Raw genomic sequence first — 22,381 nt, 5'->3', positions numbered from 1 at the left:
TCTTCCTTTGACCACGGTACAAACAAACAGACAAACAAATTTCTCCAGAAATTCAGGTCTGGTTTGTGTGTGAGTAAAACAACTCTCTTTAGGTCAGAGAAGGGTCGAAGCAAGCCAAACCTAGTGCAGATTTGCCATGAATGATTCACTACACCTACAGGTAAGGCAAAGCTGCTCTAGAGAAATGCTCCCTACACCTTCGTATAAGAGGGGAGTGGGGAGGAATGACTGCACAATTAGAAAATTCTGATTCATGCCCTCAGTTCCCAACAACAAGAGTGCCTCACCATGTAATTCCCAATTCAATTCTTTGGAAGTGGGTTACTGAAAGGCTTCTATCTCATCTGGTACTTGAGGGAAAAAGAAATCCTCTCAGCTCTGGAAACCCTTATGATAATATTACGATAGTTAATATGTATTCAATGCTTCTCATGTATTAAGTACTTTACAGGCGCTTTCTCACAGGGTATTTCAAATAACGCCGTGAGGTGTGCACTGTCATCACCCCTAGTTTTCAGATGATGAAAGAGAAACTCAGAAGCAGTAGCTTGTCCAAGGTAGGAAGTGGTAGAAACAGATTCCACTACATGACAGTCTTACTCCAAACCTCATGGTTCTTAACTACGTTTCACTATCTCCTAGCAAGTTTCTTCAAGAGTAGAAGGGCAAAGTAGAAATGCTGTCAACCCAAGGAATTACTGAGCACCTTATTCCCCTACCAAATTCAGATGTATTCACAATCTGTCTTGGGGAGTCACAGATAGAATGTTTAAACACTGAAAGGGATTTCAGAGGCCATATAGTATGAAGGTTTTATATTGTAGATGACAAAACTGAAGTCCAGAGAGGCTAAGAAACTTGTTCATGATCACGTAAGTTGTTCCTGTAGTCAGGCTGGAGCCCCAGGACTTTCCATCGGATTCTCTTTCACTATGCTACGCTGCCGCCATAAGGAAACATTTATTACGCTCATATTATTTGCCAGCCTCCATGCGCTAAGCACTTTTAAGTGGGTTATCTCATTTAATCACTTCTACAACTCTGTGAATTTGATAAGAGAAAAGTAGCACTGGTTTTGGAGCCAGGCTCCCTAGATTCAAATCTAGCTCTGCTACTTACCTGGTGTGTGATGTTTAGCAAATTGTAAGACCTCTCTCTGGCTTTCATTTCCTCAACAATAAAATGGGTAAGAATAGTAACTACTTCAATGGGTTGTTCTAAGGGTTAAAATAGGTTAATACATGCGAAGCACTTAAAACGATGCCTGGTATATGATAAGTGTTAAATGAATGCTGGCTTTTACTTTGATTATCATAGATGAAAAGACTGAGATTAGAGAAATTAAGTAAAATACCCAAGGTCGCTAAGCTAGTAAATAGCAGAGGCAGGATTTAAACCGAACTCCTCTGTCTCCAGGGCCTTCATTATTAATCAGCACATTAATGCCTTCAAATATTTAATCACTCAGTTCTACCATGCTGTCTCTCTTGGTAAAAGAACTGGAGTTGTAAATTTGTGCAAAAAGGAAGAGAAGAGTTAAAACAATAATTTGAGGGTCTCCTCAAATTAAACAATGGCTTGCAAGGAAAAGGCCAGGTGGGTAAGAAATCCTAACCTCTAAAGTGGGAGTACCTCAGTGTCTGGCCACTGGTTCTCTCTTCTTGGTCCCCACTTTTTTCCCATTAACGATGACTGCCAATTTATATCTCTAACCCAAACCTCTGTCCTGAGTTTCATGCTCATATTTTCAACTGCCTTATTCTATAACTCTACTTGGATGCCAAGAGATCTCAAAATGAGTAAATCTAAAACAGAACTCTTGATTTTACTACCCCCTTTCCTCCAGTCATCTCATCTCAGTTAATGGAACCACTTATTTAAACCCAAGTGCTGAGACCAAAAAGCCTAGAAGTCACTCTTGGTTCCTCCCTTTCTATTGTCTCTCAAATACAATTAATCAGCAAGTGTTGATGGTTCTTACATCTAATATACCCTAAACCGAACCGTTCCTTACCATTCTGTATTTCTGCCCACTAACACCCTAATCTAAGTGACAGCCAAACTTTGCCCAGACTACTAAAACAGCCTTCTAACCCTTCTCTCTGCTTCTACTTTTGCCTCCCTACTGTCTATTCTCCACACAGCAACCAGAATATGGTTATGTTTTTAAAACTATAAATCAGATCACATCACTCTTATGCTTACATCCTATAACACAAAATAAATCTGAAGTCTTTATGTATTTAACAAAACTTACAAGATACGGAACTTGCTTACTTCTTATAACTCATCTCCTGCCACACCCCTGCCTTTCATTCACTGGTCTTTCTGTTTCCCAAGCACACCAAGCTGTGTCCCTCTGCCTCAAACACCCTTCACTTTTCTCAAACCTTTGATAGTTCTTTGCTGAAATATCACCTCCTCAGAGAGGCACTCCTAGACTACCCTACCTAAAATAGCCTCCTAGATCCTGCTCCCTTCTTATTATCCTTACCTGTTATCACTGCCTAAATTTTCTTTCTTTTTTCCATGTAATGTGTATGTCTTTTCCAACCAGACTATGAGCTCCATGAGAGTTTTACTGAACAAAGGAAAAATCTCCACTTATGAAATGGGCGTCAGGAATTGATAAATGCTTTATCATGTTACCCCATTTAATCCTCAACCACGTGTGGCAAAGTTTATTAATGATGTGGCAGGTGAGGCAACTGAAATTCACGGTTAAAAGTCAAGATAAAGCAACTTACCATTGGCCACACAACTAAACTAGTAAGTGCCTGGGCTAATATTATAAAACCAGGTCTCCAATTCTAAACCCAGGCATGCTGCAAGTGTTCTGTGCTTAGCTAAGATTTCTTTTTAAAGTATTTGTAAACAACGAGTCACAAAGATCTTTCATATGCTCCTAAGACTGTGGGACTACTGAATAGGTTAGGGTTCGTTTGTTTGAACTAACAGTGGTCTGAGCAAGCTCTGAACTTCAATGTAGATCAGCAGGTCTAGAATCTAATCATAGCTCATGCCCTCTGGTGGCAGGTAACAGAACAGCACTCATACCAGGAAGCACACGAATGGGCCCTACTCCTTACCCCGCCATTGTCCTATATAGTAATTCCAAGCTTTATGAAGTTATTAGACTCTATGGCTGTCAAGATGACTCCCAAATCATTCTCTCCTCCCAGAGGAGCTTTACATACATGTACACATACAAATACATGTACAGAAACATGCCACCAATTCACTGTACAACTCTGGACAGCTAACTTCCCTTTCCCTATCTCTGTATTTGTCAGATGACGACACTGAACTAAAGCAGTGCTTCCAAACTGAGGTTGGGCGGGCTATCTAAATTTTACCCCAAGAGGGACAGAAACAAGGACTGGAAGAGAGGTGCTGAACAAACTGTCTTCCCTGAGGAAGAAGTGTATGTTCAGTCAGGCTGTATTTGGGAAGGCCTGCTAGAGTTCCTTTTGCTTCGGCCAGGATGCTGTCACCACTTCAATGCTCCGCTCTTATATACACACTCAAACACAAGTTAATTCAGAGTTATTTAACTGGGGGTGGGGTTATGACTCGTCTTGAGATAGGTGTATGTATAGATGGGTCTGGCGTTACTCAATGTCAGGGGCCTTGCAGAGAAGAGAGTTTGGTGAATATTTTTAAAGTTACCTGTGTAAGATGAGTATTTAAGATACCATAGTTAAAAGTTACTTCTCTCTAAAATTTCATCCCCCCTCCCAAATTTTTATAAACAGAGTTTAAATTTCCATAACCATAAATGAGATACGCATCTTTTAAAATCCCCCTTTTTACTGACAGGCCCTGGAAGCTATTTAGCATAAGAGAAGACTGATCAGTGTCAGGAACATAAGAGGGTTCCTTTCAAGTCAATGTCCCACATAGACATCAGAGCACGTGACTAAGTTTGCTGAGTAGGCAGTTTATACTGGGATCCTGACACACTTGACTAGAGGCCTCACCAGAGGCCAGCTTTGCTCTAGCCTAGGGACTCTCAAACTTGGACACTGAAATCACCTGGGGAGCATTAAAGAATACATCATCCCACTCCCAGAAATTCAGATTTAATTGATCTGAGGTAAGGCCTAGGCACTGAAATTTTTGAGAGCTCTCTAGGTGATTCTAACTGGCAGCCATATTTGAGAATTAGTGATCCGGACAGCCCTGTTTAGAAGAAATAACCTCAGTCTAAGTATAGAATGGACCAGTAAAACAAGGGGATGTGAGGAAAAGGTTGACATCACCTGAGAATCATTCTACCTTTTCACCTTTTTTCTGGAGGACTCTGCAAAGTAGTAACCAATGTTCCTATGTGAACAGAACACACACACATACACACACACACAAACCACACAAGATTTTAATGGAGAAGAATGCTCTTTGGAGCAATGCTTCCCAAATACAGACCAACTGTGTTAGAGTCTCGGGAGAGCCATTTTACCATGCAGAATCCCAAGCCCCATTACCTAGAAATTCTGATTCAGCAACTCTGGGGAGAAGTCCAGAGGAGGGCTGGGTAACATGAACACACACACATATATATGTATAATCATATACATAAATTATTTAAAACTTTTTATCTTGAAAAATTTTAAACCTAGAGAAAAGTAGCAAAAAACAATACAAGAGCAAACTATGTACCCTTCACCTAAATTCAGCAACTAATAACACTTCACCACAATTGCTTTCCATCTGTCTACACACACTTTTTCCTCTGAACTATGTGAAAGTTAGAGACATCATGATATAGACTTCACCTCTACATACGTCAAGATATTTGTCCTCAGAACAAGGACATTCTCCTTTAGAACTGCAATATTATCATATCCAATACATTTAATTAAAAATATCTTCAGCTGTCCCCAAATCTTTATAGGTGTTTAATTTTTAAAATACATCACGGATGACATATTGCATTTGGTTGTCAAGTTTCTTTAGTCTCCTTTCATCTAGGATAGTCCAGTTGCCTTTTGTTTTTCATGAAATTGTTACTTTTGAAGAGTCTGGCCTGTTTTATAGAATGTCCCACAATTTGGATGTTTTCTGATTGTTTCCTTATGATTACATCCATGCTAAACAGTTTTGACAAAGATACTACACAAGGGATGTTGAGTACTTCTCATTTCATTGCTTCAAGCAGTACATAATGTTAGTGTGTCTAATTATTAATGATACTGAATTTGATCACTTATTAAGAAATGACTGACAGATTTCTTCATTGTAATTTCCCCTTGTAATTAATAGATAATCAGTGGGGAGAAACTTGGAGACTGTGTGAATATCCTATTCTCCAATAAGCTTTTTTTTTTTCTTTGTTTTAGCATTCATTGATTATCTTGGTCTGAATCCATTTAAATGGTGGTTGCCGAAATGATAATTTTCTATCATTCTTTATATTTGTTAGCTGATATTCTGTAAAGAAGAACTTTCTCTGCAACTTTAATTTTTTTTTCCTGTGTATCACTAGGGACCCATGAGGCTATTATTATTTTCTTCTATTTTTATTATTCTCTTTGATGGTCATATTTTTCCAATTTTGGCTAGTCAGAGTCCCTTTAAACTGGCTCCTGTATCCCTCTGATATGTACCCCTCAATCTTTGAGACTTCTTTGCTTTCTGGCATAATAAGATCTTCCAGACTCACCTTACATTTTCTCTGTTGCTCAGTCTTGGAATCAGCCATTGCTCCAAGGAGCCATGATTCCTTTTAGTGGAGAATGGGATTTAGAAATCAAATCAAGATGCTCCCATTGCTACTGAGGAGTCATTGTTTCCAGGCCTTTTCAAGAGAGCTTGGAATATATACATATATATACATACATATACATATACATGTATTACCTTAGAATATATACATATACATACATATATATTCTAAGTGAATAAGTATTATATTAATATATATTTATGTATATTTTAATACATATTAATATATACTTATAGACCTATTTTAAGTTAAGAGTTCATAACATATCTCCAATTCAAATCCTACACTCCAATTCTTCATCTTTTCCATCCCATACTTGTATCTTATTTACTCATTTGCTCTATCTTCAATACATGCAAAATAGTTTCAGATTATTAGGGCAAAACCACTAACATTATTAAGAAAAAGTCAGAATTTCTTTGCAGTTCCATTTTCCTTTGAAATATGTCCCATTGCGGGTGTACTGTGAAGGTTCTGTGTTCAAGTTGTTTGAACTCTTTTTTCAATGTGGTTATGATATCCATTTGATACAGAGTTCAGTTTGTTTCTGTTTATAGTCAATTTTAGGATATGGCTTGTTCATCTTTTTGTTTTTGGTTTAATTTTATGTATTAAATAAGACATTTATATAATTCAAAAGTCAAAAGAATATAAAAGAGTATTTTTAGAGAAGTCTCGCTCTCATTTCTATGCTTTCCACCCTATTCCCAGACACTCCCAATAGGGAACCTTTTCATTATTTTCTGGTTTTAACAGTTCTGTGTTTCTTTTTATAAAACTAAGTATACAAAATATATGTAAGTTCATGTACATTATATATATGTGCATGTGTGTGTATACACATATATTTCCCCTTCTTTCTCAAAAGTAAATGGCATTAAGTACATACACATCAATGTGTAACCATTACCACCATCCATCTCCAGAACTTTTTCATCTTCCCCAAATGAAACTCTGCCCATTAAACAGTAACTCCCCATTCCCCTCTCCCCTTTCCCAGCTCCTTGCAACCGCCATTCTATTTTCTGCCGCTATGAATTTGCCTATATTCGGTACCTTGTATAAGTGGAATCATACAGCATTTGTCATTTTGTGCCTGGCTTATTTCATTTATAATAGCATAATATCTTTAAGATTCATCCACATTGTAGCATGTGTCAGAATCTCCTTACTTTTTAAAGCTGAATAATATTCCACTGTGTGTATATACCACATTTTATTTATCCATTCTTCTGTCAATGGACACTTGGGTTGTTTTGACCTTCTGGATATTGTGAATAATGCTGCTAAATATAGGTATCCCAATATCTCCTTTAGTCCCTGCTTTCTATTCTTTTGCCTATCTACCCCAAAGTGGAATTGCTAGATCACATGTAATTCTGTTTTTAACTTCTTTGAGGAAACATATTGTTTTCCTTAGTGGCTGTACCATTTTACATTCCCAATACACAATACACATGGTTCCAACTTCTCCACATCCTCACCAACCCTTGCTATTTTCTATTTATTTGATAATAGCCATCCTAATGGGTGTGAAGTATTACCTCATTGTGTTTTTGATTTGTATTTCCCTAAATGATTACTGATGCTGAGCATTTTTTCATGTGCTTATTGGCCACGTGTATATCTTCTTTAGAGAAATGTCTATTCAAGTCCTTTGCCTATTTTTTAATCAGGTTGTTTATTTGCTGTTGTTCAACTGAAGGAGTTTTAAAAAATATATTCTGGATATTAACCCCTTACCAGATATATGATTTGCAAATATTTTCTCCCATTCCATGAGTTCCCTTTTCACTCCGTTAAAAGTGTCCTTTGATAAACAAAATTTTAAATTTTGATGCAGTCAAATTTAACTATTTTTTTTTTTGTTGCCTGTGCTTTTGGTCTCGTATCCAAAAATCACTGCCAATTCCAACATCATGAAGCTTTTCCCCTATGTTTTCTTCTAAGAGTTTTACAGTTTTAGCTCCTACATTTAGGTTGTTGATCCATTTTGAGTTAGTTATTGTATAATGGTATAAGGTAAAGGTCCAACTTCATTCTTTTGCATGTGGATATCCAGTTTTCCCAATACTATTTGTTGAATCGGACATGTGATTTTGAAAAAATAATAGCTTTAGTGAGATGTAACTCAATTTATGCTTTTAAATATCCGATTCAGTGGTTTGTAGAGTTATGAAACATCATTCTACCTAATTTAGAACATTTCCATCACTCCTCCAAAAAGAAAACCCGTATCTATTAGCTGTCACCCCCCATTGTCCCTTCAACCCAATCCCTGGAAACCACTAACCTACTCTCTGCCCTTTTGGATTTTCCTATTTTCTCCCATCGTGTGGGCTGTCTTTTCACTTCCTTGATAGTGTCTTTGGAAGCACAAAAGCTTTTAATTTTGAAGCCCATCTATCTAGTTTTTCTTCTGTTGTTTGTGCTTTCGGTGCCATATCTAAGAAACCACTGCCTAATCCAAGGTCGTGAAGATTTACTCCCATGTTTTCTTCTAAGAGTTTTATAGTCTTAGCTCTTACATTTAGGTCTATTATCCACTTGGAGTCAATTTTTGTATATGGTGTGGAGGTGGGGTCCAACTTCATTCTTTTGTATGTAGATATCCAGTTGTCCCTGTGCCAGCTGTTGAAAACCCCTACTGACTTATCTTGGCACCCTTGGTGAAAACCAACCGAGCATAAATGTATGGGTTTATTTCTGGACTCTCAAATCTAATCCTCTTATCTATAAGTCTATGTTCAATTTAAGACAGTACCACAATGTCTTGAGTACTGTTGCTTTGTAGTAAGTTTTGAAATCGAGAAATGTGAGCCCTCAGTAGTGTGCTGAATTTTGCTGAAGTTCATATGACTTTCTTCCTTAGCTATTTTAATATGGTGAAGTCCATTAATGATATCTCTGAAGTTAAATATTCTTTTCATTCCCAGAAAAAAAACACTACTTTGTCTTGATGAATTATTGTTGTAAATATGTTGAACTCTAATTCCTAATATTTTATTTAGGTGTTTTGTAATAATATTCACACGAGGCTGTGTGTGTGTGTTTAAATCAGGTTTAAGTATCCAAGTTCTACCTGCTTCATAAAAGAATTTGGATATTTTCCTTTTTCTATGATCTAGAAGTGCACTGTCTAGTATGGTAGCCACCAACCACATAGGTTTTTAACTTTAAATTATAATTAAAATAAAATATTCAGTTCTTTAGTTGCGGTAGACACATTTCAAGTGCTCTACAGACACATGTGGTTGGTGACTACCATACTGGACAGCAAAGACATAAAACATTTCCATCATCACAGAAAGTTCTGTTGGGTATCACTGACGTACAACAACTTAAGTAGCATTGAGATTATCTGGTCTTCAAGGTTTTGTAGGATTTCCCTCTAAAATAATCTGCATGCAGTACTTTGATGTAAGTGCTTTGAAAACATATGTGATGCTCCTAGGGTCAATTTTGACAAACAGTATTTTCTTATTTCATCTAGCTTTCCTAGTTTACATAGGGCTATTCCCCGCCTTTGTCATTTCTACTTTTGTATATCTGTGCTTATTCTTTTTTTTTCTTTATTAGGCTAACTAGTGGTTTGTTATTTTGTTGAGGTTTTCTCCAAAGACACAGTATTTTGATTTACTGCTTTTCTATTTTCTACCACATTAATCTCTTTCTATCTTTATTTTTTCTTCTACTTAGTTCTCCTTTGTATTTGCTTTGGAGTGTAACTTTTTCTAGCTGTTTTAATTGGGAATTTAAATCGTAATATTTATCCTTTCATTTTTCTTTATGTCAGGTATTTAAGGCTATAAATTTTCTTCCAACCACTGCTTTAATTATATCTCAAAATTCTGATGTGATGTTTATTATCATTATGTTTTAGGAATTTTAAAATTTTGGTTTATATTTCCATTTTTCAAACAAAAGTTGTTTAAAGAGTTTTAAATTTCAACGTGGAAGGGCATTTACCAGGGTATAAAGTTTGATATGCATACATATATACACACACACACATATGATCTATCTTATTCATTAAAGTCTTCAACCCTTTACTTTTTTTGTCCTCTTGGCCTGTCTTGTCTTGAGAGAGTTGTGTTAATTCTCCTATTAATGTGTTTGTCTATGTCTCCTTGCATCTACCATAATTTCTATTTTTATTAATTCTACTATGTCTAATAACAGAATTGTAACCTCTGCTATTATATTGTTTGAAGTTCCTTCATATATCCTTGATCATCCTTTTATTTTTAGCTGTTCTGACTCACTTTACTTTAGGTATGTCTCCTGTACAGAGTATAAAGTTGGGTTTGACTTTGAGCACCAATCTGAAATATTTTTCTTTTAATAGGTGAGTTTAAACCATTTACATTTATTAATATAAATTACACATTTGGTCTCAACTCTGTCACATTATGCTTTATTTACTGCGTTCTCCATATTAGTTCATCTCTTTGTGTCATCTGTTTCTTGATCTTTTTGTTCTTTTGGTATTTAGGAAGTTCTGGAATTTTGTTTTAGTAGTTACCTTTATACTAACATATGTTATAATGTCCTTAATTCCCTTATTTCCTCACTTAGCCTTCTACTATTTGGTTTATCAGTTTTAAGTGATACCCGGGACCCCATCTACAGATACGACAGGAGGAAAGGGGCTTGCTTTCTGGCTGCATCGTGTTGGCTTGGCAGGCTCCTGCAGCACCCCATCTTCCCTATGCCCCAGGTCCGGGAGCACAGGGCAGCCCGTAGCAGCACCACCCTCCCCATCTTAAGTGGTTCTGTAGAAGAGTTTCTCCAGAGACACACCTCTCCATGAACAGCTTTCTCAGCACCCTGGAGGACAGAGTTCTAGCAAGTTCCACTGCTGTGGCACCACAGTGATTTCTCTCATCCAGTGAGCCACAGCTGTGCCCCCTCCAACAAGGTCTACATCTCAGCCCTGAGATGGGGGAAGGGAGGCTCTTCCTTGGCCCCTCTATCTCTGCCCCAGTGTCGTGGCTTCTCCTTACGTCTGCTCTTCTTATATTCTTTAGAGTTCTCTTGCCTTTTGACTAGCCAATCCCTCACTCCAATCCTCTGTTACAGTTAACATGTATATTAAACTTTCTGTGTTTAAACTGCTGTGTGGGTTCTCTTTCTTTACTGGACCCAGACTGATACCATACTATTCTACTCTTGTCCCTACCTTTGTTTTTGTCTTAGATTGATCACCTGTTGTTTGGATGGAGCTCTTTCCATAATTGATTCCTTAGGAAGGGCTTGGGGTCACAGTATTTCCTGAGTTCTTGCATGCTGAAAACTCTTTCAGTATAATCTCAGGACTTGAAAAAACAGCTTGTCTAGATATAAAACCTGTCTTTTCATTTTCTTTCCTTGAATTTCTTAAAAATGCTGCTCCACTTAGTCTTGCTTTGTATTTTGCTGTTGAGAAGTATGATGCAAACCTGACTTTCTTTCCCTTGTGAGTAATTTGGCCTTGTTGCTGGAGGCTTAGATGAATTTTTCTTTATTCTTAGAGTATAATAGTTGTACTAGAATATGTCTTAGAGTTGACCAATCTACATCAATTTTTCCAGGAATAAGGTAGGCCCTTTCAATATGAAGGTTTAGGTGTTCCTTAATTTTTGGAAAATTTTCTTATGTTACAATTTTAAGTATTAATTCTGTTTATCTTCTTCAGGGACTCCAAATATATATGTACACATACATATACACATTGGATCTTTGTTATGTTCTATATCTAACAGTTCCTTTCTGATACTTGTAAACCTTCTCTAATATTTATTTTTATTTCTCTTCTCAATGTCCCTTATTATATTTCCAGTTGAATCTATTGTCCCAGTGGGTACCCTGGAATTGAGTCTTCAACTGAGATTATTTTTCTTTCAATTTTTTTCTTGAGTTTGAACAATTCTACTTTCACATCTTCCTGTCTATTGTGCATTTCTAGTCTGACTTAGAATTTTTGATTCAAGGTATTTTTTCATATCTGTCAATACTTATTTGAGATGGGTTATTGTACAACAGTTTTCCTCTGGCTACTCACTGATTTTGGCTGTAGAATTTTCAATAGTTAAAATGGTTTTATCCTCTATTTCTGTTTTTCTTCACGTAGAAGCTTTTTATAGATGTTGACTGCTGTTTCCTAATCCTTTGAAATGTCTTATATTTTCCTGGGCTTGCAAAATACAGGATGTTCCATTTTGGCAGGGATCTTGGGTCATGAGTTTTCTGTTGGCATAGTGAAATGCAGTTTCTTTAGTAGATGAGCCTATTTGGGATGGGACGGGAAGGTTTGTATGTCTTTTGATTTTATGATTCTCTTTTGTTCCTGCATAACTCTAAATCACTACCCATGGTTTCCTTCTTTTCCTTCAATATTATAGCTACCTCTCCCACAAAGGTAGTTGTCTTCCCAAGACTGCTATCTCTCGTCCCTCACTCTTTTAATTCACTCTCTTTCTTCTGATTCTCCAGTAGCCAAGGCTCTAATCAACTAGCTCTTACCTCTCTTTCAGTATTTCCCACTCTGGATGGGATTGTCTTTTTCTGGGGGTGATTTTGGCTGTGTTAGGCTCCCATTGCCCTCTCCCTTTTTAATGCAGTTTCTACCTACATAAAACTCTTCATTCTGGTATGGAGTGGGTACTAGCTCTAGTGCTTTCAGATCTTTATATCTGAACATGCAGACAACATGTTACTGAAATCTGTGGTATTCTGTGGTATTCTTTTTTTTTTTTTAACATCTTTATTGGAGTATAATTGCTTTACTATGGTGTGTTAGTTTCTGCTTTATAACAAAGTGAATCAGCTATACATATATATATATATATATATATATATATATATATCCCCATATCCCCTCCCTCTTGCGTCTCCCTCCCTCTCACCCTCCCTATCCCACCCCTCTAGGTGGTCACAAAGCACCGAGCTGATCTCCCTGTGCTATGCGGCTGCTTCCCACTACCTATTGGTTTTACATTTGGTAGTGTATATATGTCCATGCCACTCTCTCACTTTGTCCCAGCTTACCCCTTCCCCTCCCTGTGTCCTCAAGTCCATTCTCTAGTAGGTCTGCGTCTTTATTCCCATCCTGCCCCTAGGTTCTTCATGACCGTTTTTTTTTCTTTTAGATTCCATATATATGTGTTAGCATACGGTATTTGTTTTTCTCTTTCTGACTTCACTCTGTATGACAGACTCTAGGTCCATCCACCTTACTGCAAATAGCTCAATTTCGTTTCTTTTTATGAAACGGGGAAAACCCTTTTTATGGCTGAGTAATATTCCATTGTATATATGTGCCACATCTTCTTTATCCATTTATCTGTCGATGGACACTTAGGTTGCTTCCATGTCCTGGCTATTGAAAATACAACTGCAATAAACATTGTGGTACATGACTCATTTTGAATTATGGTTTTCTCAGGGTATATGCCTAGTAGTGGGATTGCTGGGTCGTATAGTAGTTCTATTTTTAGTTTTTTAAGGAACCTCCATACTGTTCTCCATAGTGGCTATATCAATTTACATTCCCATCTGTGGTATTCTTCACTCCTGGTTATGTTTAGGCATGAGTTATGGGTGGTTTGATTTTCTTTCCTTTTTGATCTGTATGTTTCTGGAGAATTTATGGAAAGATTTTGATTTAGATGGTCACCATTATCCCTGGGAACGTACATTTTTTAATAGCCTATCAAGATGCTTCTAAACAGTGATTCATAAAGTAGGTTGAGAATCTTACGGTACTATGCAGCTACAAAAAGGAATGAGGAACATCTTCATACAACTAAGAAGTCATCTTTAGGATATACTGCTAAATGAAAAAAGTAAGACTGAGGAAAGTATGTATAATATGCTGTCATTTATATAAGAAGACAGGGAATACACACACACTCACATGGATATATTTGCTTATTTTTTAAAAAATGGAGTATAAACTATTAAATTAAAAGAAAGTGGTTACCCTATAGCAGAAGAAAGGGATAAGGTGAAGGGGATTTCTCTGAATATACTGTTTTATAGATTTCACTTTAAGAATGATTTATATATATATGACACCAAAGATGGGATAATTCAAGAATCAATAAGGACAGTTAGTGCAAGGAGTGAAACACATCAGTTATATATGAATCTTTGAGTTTATGATACTAAACAACAACAACAACAATAACACTACCCATAAATAATTTTGGAGGATGATGGTAATCCAATTCATTATTTTGAAAATTGGTAAATAAAGAAAGGAATCAAGCATTTAAACTGTCTTTCCTGCATGAACTGTACTTTAGGATAACCAAATAGTTGATGAAAGTTTATTTTAATAGACATGTTCCATTTAATTTATGTGGACTGAATGATAATATTAAAATTTCCCATTTTTCAACCATAATGAAGTGATGGGTCTAAATCAGGGGTCAGCAAACTATAGCCAGATGGCTGGCCACCTGTTTTTGTAAATAAAGCTTTATTGGAGCACATCCTTGCCCATTTGTTTATGTATCATCTATGGCTGCTTTCACATTACAAGGACAAAGATGACTAGTTACAACAGAGAAGGTATGGCCCATAAGCCTGAAATATTTACTATCTGACTCTTTAAGAAAATCTGTCAACCCCTGCTCTAGACCACAAGCAGTAATGGCTACTACATAATAAAATGAGAGACAACAACCAGACCATATATGCTTCCTAATAAAGACCACCACCTATGAAATATTCTTATGAAAAAATTGAACCTTAACCTGATCAAGCCTCTAGATCTAGTTACCAATTTCTAGGAAGAGAGGACAGAGAAACATGTAAAATGATACCACAGAGATACAATCAGCAAAATCTAATTGTGGGAAAATTTAAAGACAAATGACTCAGGTTTTTCAACAAATAAATTGCAAGAAAAAATAAGAGAGAGAAGAAGAACCCATAGACTAAAAGAGACTTAAGGGACATATCAACCAACTGCAATATGTTGATTTTATTTGGATCCTGATTCAAAGAAAATGGAATAAAGAGAGAGAGAAAGAGGGAGACAGACAGACAGATAGACAGACAGTAGGGAAAATTTAAACATTGAGTAAATATTCATTGATATTAAGGAATTATCATTATTTACATGTGATAATGTTATTATGATTATGCTTTTAAAATATTAACTATGAGAGATACATACTAAATATTTAACAATAAAATACTATGTTTAGGCAATTGGGCAGGAGCAGGCAGGGAGTGTGTATAGGTACAAAGAAAACAAGATTGACTATCAAGGATAAGGGATACATGGACATTCACTGTGCTATTTTTCCTACTTTTGTACACATTTGAAAGTTTACATTACAAATAATTTTTTTTAATGGAGGAAAATGTTAAATAAGCACCTGGGGAGGTCTTTCAAATGATACTGTCCTCTAATGTTCATTTAATTTAGCACAGCCTCCTGAAGGGAACATAGCCTATAACCCATCTCTCTCTATCCTCTGTTGAGACTCACTGCAATAGTGATTAGTAGTAACTGATGAGATGGGCTAAATCATTCAGGTATATTGAGGCAAAAAAAGGTGAATCTGATCTTGAGGAGAAAAATACAGTGGGGTTATTAGTTTAAGTAAAATAATGCATTTTACTTAATAATTGACTCAAAGTGAGAAAATTCCAAGGACCGAGTAAAAATTTAGGGGAAAGGAGATAATGGATCTTTGTAATAGTCATCCTTTCTACTGGGAGATTTTTCTCTCACTTCCTGTTATCACTGTAGGATTTGGTGAAAAGTCTATGGTTTTTTGAGGCAAGTTAAACGTCAAGATCTCCTTCCATTCTTTTTCTCAGGGTAAAGGGGAAGTGACAAAGAAGGATGAAATGTGTGGTTTCTTGTCAGAAAAAGAAGAGCTTGAGAGAAGCTTGGATATCATAAGTTAATGTAGAATGGATAGGTCCAGATTTTTCAGGTCATTTCATTTTAGGTGGGCCTGTTCTTTTGGACCATATGAAAAAGAAGGGATAGGCAGAGGGCCCTATGTTTTCCTTTAACAGGATGTACAATTTGGGGAAGATAACTAATGGGCTAGGGAGAGCTTGGGTCTAGTTACTCACCCAGCGGAGGCTGCAGCATACCCCCATTCTTCTCACAATTCCCGATAGGCTGGATTTCAGCTGAGTCAACCAGACGCCAGAAGTCATTCTTGTTGTCGCTGCCATCAAGGCGAAGGCGGAGGCGAGCGCCTGTCAGTCCAACTACTGTGGCAATACAGGTAGATGTGGTGTTCCTGGGATCCTGTGCTTCCAATTTCATACTGATCTTGAACTCGTTGCTTGGAGGTGTGTAGGACTGAGGAGAACAAGCCATGGGGATTAGGCAAACTAAGAATAAACGGCATTTTCAGTAAGGATATTAAGAGATGGAACCTGAAAGTTTATGCTTTGGACTCAAACTGGTTACAGCTGGGTCAGGAACAACCCCCCTGAATTATTCCCTAATACTTAGGAAGGGCTTCATACAAAATAAACACTGAAATGTAAAATGGAAGGGAAAAAATTACTTTCCACTGAAGCATCAAATATTGACTCACCAGTAAGAAAAGGACAAGAATGTCTCAAGTGGCCCTTGCTTAAATGCTGTTTTTCATCCTATCGTCTCCAAATCCTTAACCCTCCAGGTGTTCTTAACATTTTCTTTTTAGAAATCATCCTATTAAACTATCATATCCTTAGTGTCTCTTCATGGAGCATTTCAGTGTATTGGTTTGTATGTCTACCACACAGACTAACCATTGGCAGTTGATTTTTTTTCTTACTTTGACATTAACTTATAAGTCAATTCCTATTTTTTAAAACAACTTTTAGTTATAATTGACATACAATAAACTACACATTTTGGTAAGTACCGACATATGTATACACTCATGACACCATATACATCACGTACACCCTGGAAAACATCACCACAATCAAGATAAGGAACATGGACGCACTCTCAAGTCTTGCATATCCTTTTATAATCTCTCTGTCTAGCTCTTCCCAGACCCCTCTTTCCAGGCAAACATTGCTTTACTTTCTATCAGTGTAGACTGGTTTGCATTTCTAGACTTAAATGGAACCACAGAGAATATACTTTTTGGGGGTCTACTTTCTTTCACTCAGCATTAACTATTCTGATATTCATCCATTTGTTGAATGTATCAATAATTCGTTACTTTTTTGTTAAGACCACATTTTTTTAGAGCAGTTTTAGGTTGAAAACTTAGCAAAATTGAGAGGAAGGTACAGAGCTTTCCCATAAACATCCTGCCGTAACAGGTGCAGAGTCTCCCCTATTATCAACATCCCCTACCACATTTGTTAAAACTGATGAACCTACACTGACACATCATAATCACCCAAAGTCCACAGTTTACATTAGGGTTCTCTCTTGGTGTTGTATATTCTATGAATTTGGTCTAATGGAGACATGCATCCATCATTATAGGATCATACAAAATAGTTTAACTGCACTAAAAATCCTCTGTACTTTGCCTATTCATCCACTCAGTCACTGGCAACAACTGATCTTTTTACTGTCTCCATAGTTTTGCCTTTTCCAGAATGTCATATGGTTGGAATCATACAGTACACAGCTTTTTCAGATTGGCTTCTTTCCCTTAGTAAGCTGCATTTAAGCTTCCTCTATGTCTTTTCATGGTTTGATAGCTCATTTCTTTTTAGGGCTGAATAATATTCCATTGTCTGGCTATACCACAGTTTATTTATCCATTCACCTACTGAAGAACATCTTGGTTGCTTCCAAGTTTGGGCAATTATGAATAAAGCTGCAATAAACATCCATATATATATACAAGTTTTTGTGTGGACATAAATATTCGACTCCTTTGGGTAAATACCAAGAAATGCAATTGCCAGATTGTACGGTAAGAGTATGTTTAGTTTATATAAGAGATCACCAAAATGTCTGCAACATTTTGCATTCCCACAAGCAATGAATGAGAATTCCTATTGCTCCACATCCTTGCCAGAACTTGGTGTTATCAGCGTTCTGGATTTTGGCATTACAATATGTATGCAGTGGTGTCTCACTGTTGTTTTAATTTGCATTTCTCTGATGACATATGATTTAGAACATCTTTTTAATGCTTTTTTGTCATCTGCCAATCTTCTTTGGTAAGGTGTCTGTTAACATCTTTGGCCCATTTTTTGAGTTATTTTTTTATTTCGAGTTTTTAAGTGTTCTTTGTATATTTTGGATAACAGTCCTTTGTCAGACATGTCTTTTGCAAATATTTTCTCCCAGTCTGTGGCTTGTCTCCTCATTCTCTTGACAGTGTCTTTCATAGCGCAGAAGATTTTATGTTAATGAAGTCCAGCTTATCAATTATTTTTTCATGAACTGTGCCTTTGGTGTTGTATCTAAAAAGTCATTGCCATAGCCAAGGTCATCTTGGTTTTCTCCTATGTTATCTTCTAGGAGCTTTATAGTTTTGTGTTCTACACTTAAGTGTGTGGTCTATTTTGAATTAATTTTTGTGAAGGGTGTAAGATCCATATATAAATTCCCTTTTTTTTTAGCATGCAGTTGTCCAGTTGTTAAGACCTTTGTTGAAAGGACAAACTTTGCTCCACTGTATTGGCATTGTTCCTTTGTCAAAGATAGGTTGACTATATTTTTATGAGACTATTTCTGGGCTCTCTATTCTGTTCCGTTTACCTATCTGTTTCTTCTTTTGCTAACACCACATTCCCTTTTTTTTTGAGAATTTTAAGCCTTTTAATTAAAACATTAGAAAACTTAAATGCATAATAAATACAACAACTATTTGATCATTTAAGGGGGTCTTAATTTCTATGAAAGAGCATTTCTTTAAACACAACTACTAAAATTTGTAGGCAAGGACATGTGTACTCCTTTCTACCCTAACCATCAAATCTGTGATATGTGAATAGGACAGTCTTTGGGAGGGAACATGTGTCAAAGGGAAAAACGCAACACAGGAAAAACAACAATAAAATAGGTCCAAATAACCTATGTTAGTACAGCTGATACTTTATATTTGCACTACATTTTATGGTTTATGAAGTGTTTTCCATTCATTAGATTATATAATCTTCACAACTCTTTAAGGTAAAATTGTATTGTCCCTGCTGTACCCTTAAGGAAACCACAGCTGGAAAAAATTAAGTAAACTATAGATTATTAAAAGTATTTATAAACAATTATTACTTCAATTATACTGTTAAGAACTTATGTTCTTAAAAGAAAATGCAAGAAGGCCAATGTCTCCTGTCAATCTATGAATTTTCAAAAAAAAAAAATTCAGTTAAACTTTCAGGGATAATAGCCCATTAAGGAAATGGTAAACATGTAGCTACTAATTACATCTTCCATTGGGATAACTGCTTCATTTTGTTTCACTGGCCAATATATTTGGCTTTTAAAGACAAGTTCTCAAACATAGAAGTCAAATAAACTCAATTTTCAGTAAACTGGGCTACTAAGATTTTTTTTTAATTAAAACATTTCCTTCCTATGATATAAAATGAACATTACATTTCTGAAAAGTACGACATTATGAAAAGCCATTTAAAATAGGTGACATTCAGAAAGTGTATAAAACTGAGCTTCCTAAGTACTATAGAAAATATGAATTAAAATATAACATGCATTCTGCTTTTTTTTTTTAACATCTATATTGGAGTATAATTGCTTTACAATGGTGTGTTAGTTTCTGCTGTATAACAAAGTGAAGCAGCTATATGTATACTTATATCCCCATATCCCCTCCCTCTTGCATCCCCCTCCCACCCTCCCTATCCCACCCCTCTAGGTAGTCACAAAGCACAGAGCTAATCTCCCTGTGCTATGCGGCTGCTTCCCACTAGCTATCTATTTTACATTTGTAGTATATATAAGTCCATGCCACTCTCTCACTTTGTCCCAGCTTACCTTTCCCCCTCCCCATGTCCTTAAGTCCCTTCTCTATGTCTGCATCTTTATTCCTCTCCTGCCCCTACTTTCTTAAGAACCACTTCTTTTGTTTTTTAGATTCCATATATATGCACCACATCGTCTTGATTACTATAGCTTTATCAATAAGTCTTGAAGCTGGGTAGTGTCAGCCCTCTGACTTTGTTCTTCTCCTTCAATACCGTTTTGGCTATTCTACATCTTTTATCTCTCCATGTGACCTTCAGAATCAGTTTGTCAATATCCATAAAATAATGTGCTGGAATTTTGATTTAGGCTTGTATTATGTATATTAACCTTGTATCCTGCAACCTTCTTACAACTGCTTATTACTTCTAGGTGTTTAGCTGTTGTTGTTGTTGATTATTTCAGATTTTCTACATAGACAATAATGTCACCTGCAAACAAAGCCAGTTTTATTTTTTCCTTCCCAATCTGTATATCTTTTATTTCCTTTTCTTGTCCTATTGCTACGTTTAGGACTTCCAGTATGATGTTGAAAAGGTGTGGTGAGAGGGAATATTCCTGTTCCTGATTTAGTGGGAAAGCTTCTAGTTTCTCACCATTAAGTATGATGTTGGCTTTAGGTTTTTTGTAGATATGATCACTCAGCATAACTACTCTAATACTCATCCATACTGCTGAAAGTATCAATAATTCACTTCCTTTCACTGCTGAGTAGTATAACATGCTGATGAACATTTGTCGTGTTTCTAGTTTTTAACTATTACAAATAAATCTATGAACATCCATCTATAAATCTTCGTCGGAAATACACTTTCTTTTCTCTTGGGTAAACATCTGAAGGTAGAATGGATGGGTCATATGGTAGGTATTTAACTCATATACCAGAAAATCTACCTTTTTACAGTGTATAATTCAGTGAGTTTCAGTATATCCACAGAGTTGTGCAAATATCACTCCATCTAAATTTGGAACATTTTCATCAATCCCCCCCGAAAGGAACCCCATACCTGTTAGCAGTCTCTCCCCATTCTCCCCTTAACCCAATGCCTGGAAACCACTAATCTACTTTCTGTTTCTGTGGATTTGCCTATTCTGGAGGTTTAATATAAATGAAATTACACAATATGTGAGTGGTTCCTTTCTTCACTTGGCACAATGTTTTCAGGTTGAATCTATGTTGTAGTGTTTATCAGTACTTCATTTATTTTCATTGCTGAATAACATTCCATTGTAATGGATATACTACATTTTTTGCTTATCCATTCATCAGTTCATGGACATTTGGATTGTTTCCTCTTTTTGGCTTTTATATATAATTATGCCACAAACACTTGTGTATCAATTTTTGTGTAATCATGTTTTTATTTCTCTTGGGTATACACCTAGGAGTGAGATTGCCGGGTCATATGCTAATTCTATGTTTAACATTCTGAATAACTTCCAAACTGTTCTCTAAAGTGGCCACAGAATGTTATAATCTCACCAGCAACATATGAGGGTTCCAATTCTCGATATCCTCATGAACACTTGTATTGTCTGCCTTTTTGATTTCAGCTATTCTAGTATTTGTGAAGTGATATCTCATTGCAGTTTTGATTTACATTCCCCTAAAGACTTATGATATTAAGCATCATTTATGTGTTTATAGGCCATTTGTATATATTTGGAAAATATCTATTCAAATTCTTTGCCAATTTAAAAATGAAACTGTTTTAACTGTTGAGTTGTTCATCATATCTTCTGGATACAAGTCCCTCATCAGATCCATGATTTGGAAATATTTTCTCCCAAAAGGCAGCTGGGTCTTTTCACTTTATTGATAGTGTCTTGGGAAGCATAAAACCTTTTAATTTTGATAAAATTTGAAGTTCAATCTATCTACAACACTTTTTCTTCTGTTTTATGCTTTTAGTGCCATATCAAACCATTGCCTAATCCAAGGTCACGAAGATTACTCCTGTGTTTTCTTCTAAGAGTTTTATAGTTTTAGCTCTTATGACTATCATCCACTTGGGAGTTAATTTTTGTATATGGTGTGGAGATAGGGTCGAACTCCATTCTTTTCTTTGTGGGTATCCAGTTTGTCCTTGCATTAGTTGTTGAAAATCCCACTGAACTGTCTTGGCATCCTTGTTCAAAATCAATTGAACATAAACGTAGGAGTTTATTTCTGGACTCTCAAACCAAATCCACTGATCTATATGTCTATCTTTATGCCAGTACCACACTGTCTTGAATACTGTAGCTTTGTAGTAAGTTTTGAAATCAGGAAATCCTCTACTTTCGTTGCCCTTTTCTGAGATTGTTCTGGCTACTCTGGGTTCTTTGTATTTCTATATGATTTTAGGATCAACTTGTCATTTTCTGCAAAATAGCCAGCTGGGACTTTGATAGGAATTACATCAAATCAATAGATAAATTTGGAGAGTATTACTATCAGTTGTGTGATTTGTCAATATTTTCTTTAAGTCTATGGCTTATATTTTCCTTCTCTTACCAGTGTCTTTTGAAGAGCAGAAACTATTAATTTTGACATTTACTTTATGAATTTTTTTAAATGAATCATGCTTTTAAGGTGTTTTCTAAAGTTTTCTTTATGTAAGTGTTTTGTATGTTTGTTAGTTTATTCCTAAATATTAATTTTTTGTTGCTTTTGTAAATGGGAGTCTCTCTTCCATTATATCTTCTATTGAGTTACTTTTAACCATTGAGTAAAATGCTGGCTTTAGTTCTGAGGTATACAT

General features: G+C 36.0%; 1 protein-coding gene across 9 annotated transcripts in view; it reads right to left on the bottom strand.

The window, feature by feature from the left end:
* The window catches only part of SCMH1 (Scm polycomb group protein homolog 1), a 188,144-nt gene that overhangs the window by 96,812 nt on the left and 68,951 nt on the right, over positions 1–22,381 (bottom strand). For 8 of the 9 annotated variants that reach the window (XM_089895192.1, XM_089895178.1, XM_022575414.2 and 5 more), the window contains one exon: positions 15,809–16,043. In XM_089895192.1, the coding sequence (XP_089751318.1) occupies positions 15,809–16,043 (235 nt within the window). Of the gene's footprint in view, positions 1–15,804; positions 16,044–22,381 lie in introns of all 9 variants that reach the window. The other variant, XM_089895198.1, reaches the window with a different exon arrangement.

Source organism: Delphinapterus leucas, chromosome 1 (assembly GCF_059928025.1).
Source record: "Delphinapterus leucas isolate spDelLeu-1000000601 "Yukka" chromosome 1, BTC_Dleu_Yukka2, whole genome shotgun sequence".
NCBI lineage: Eukaryota > Metazoa > Chordata > Mammalia > Artiodactyla > Monodontidae > Delphinapterus > Delphinapterus leucas.
This window is presented reverse-complemented; position numbering and strand designations above follow the sequence as displayed.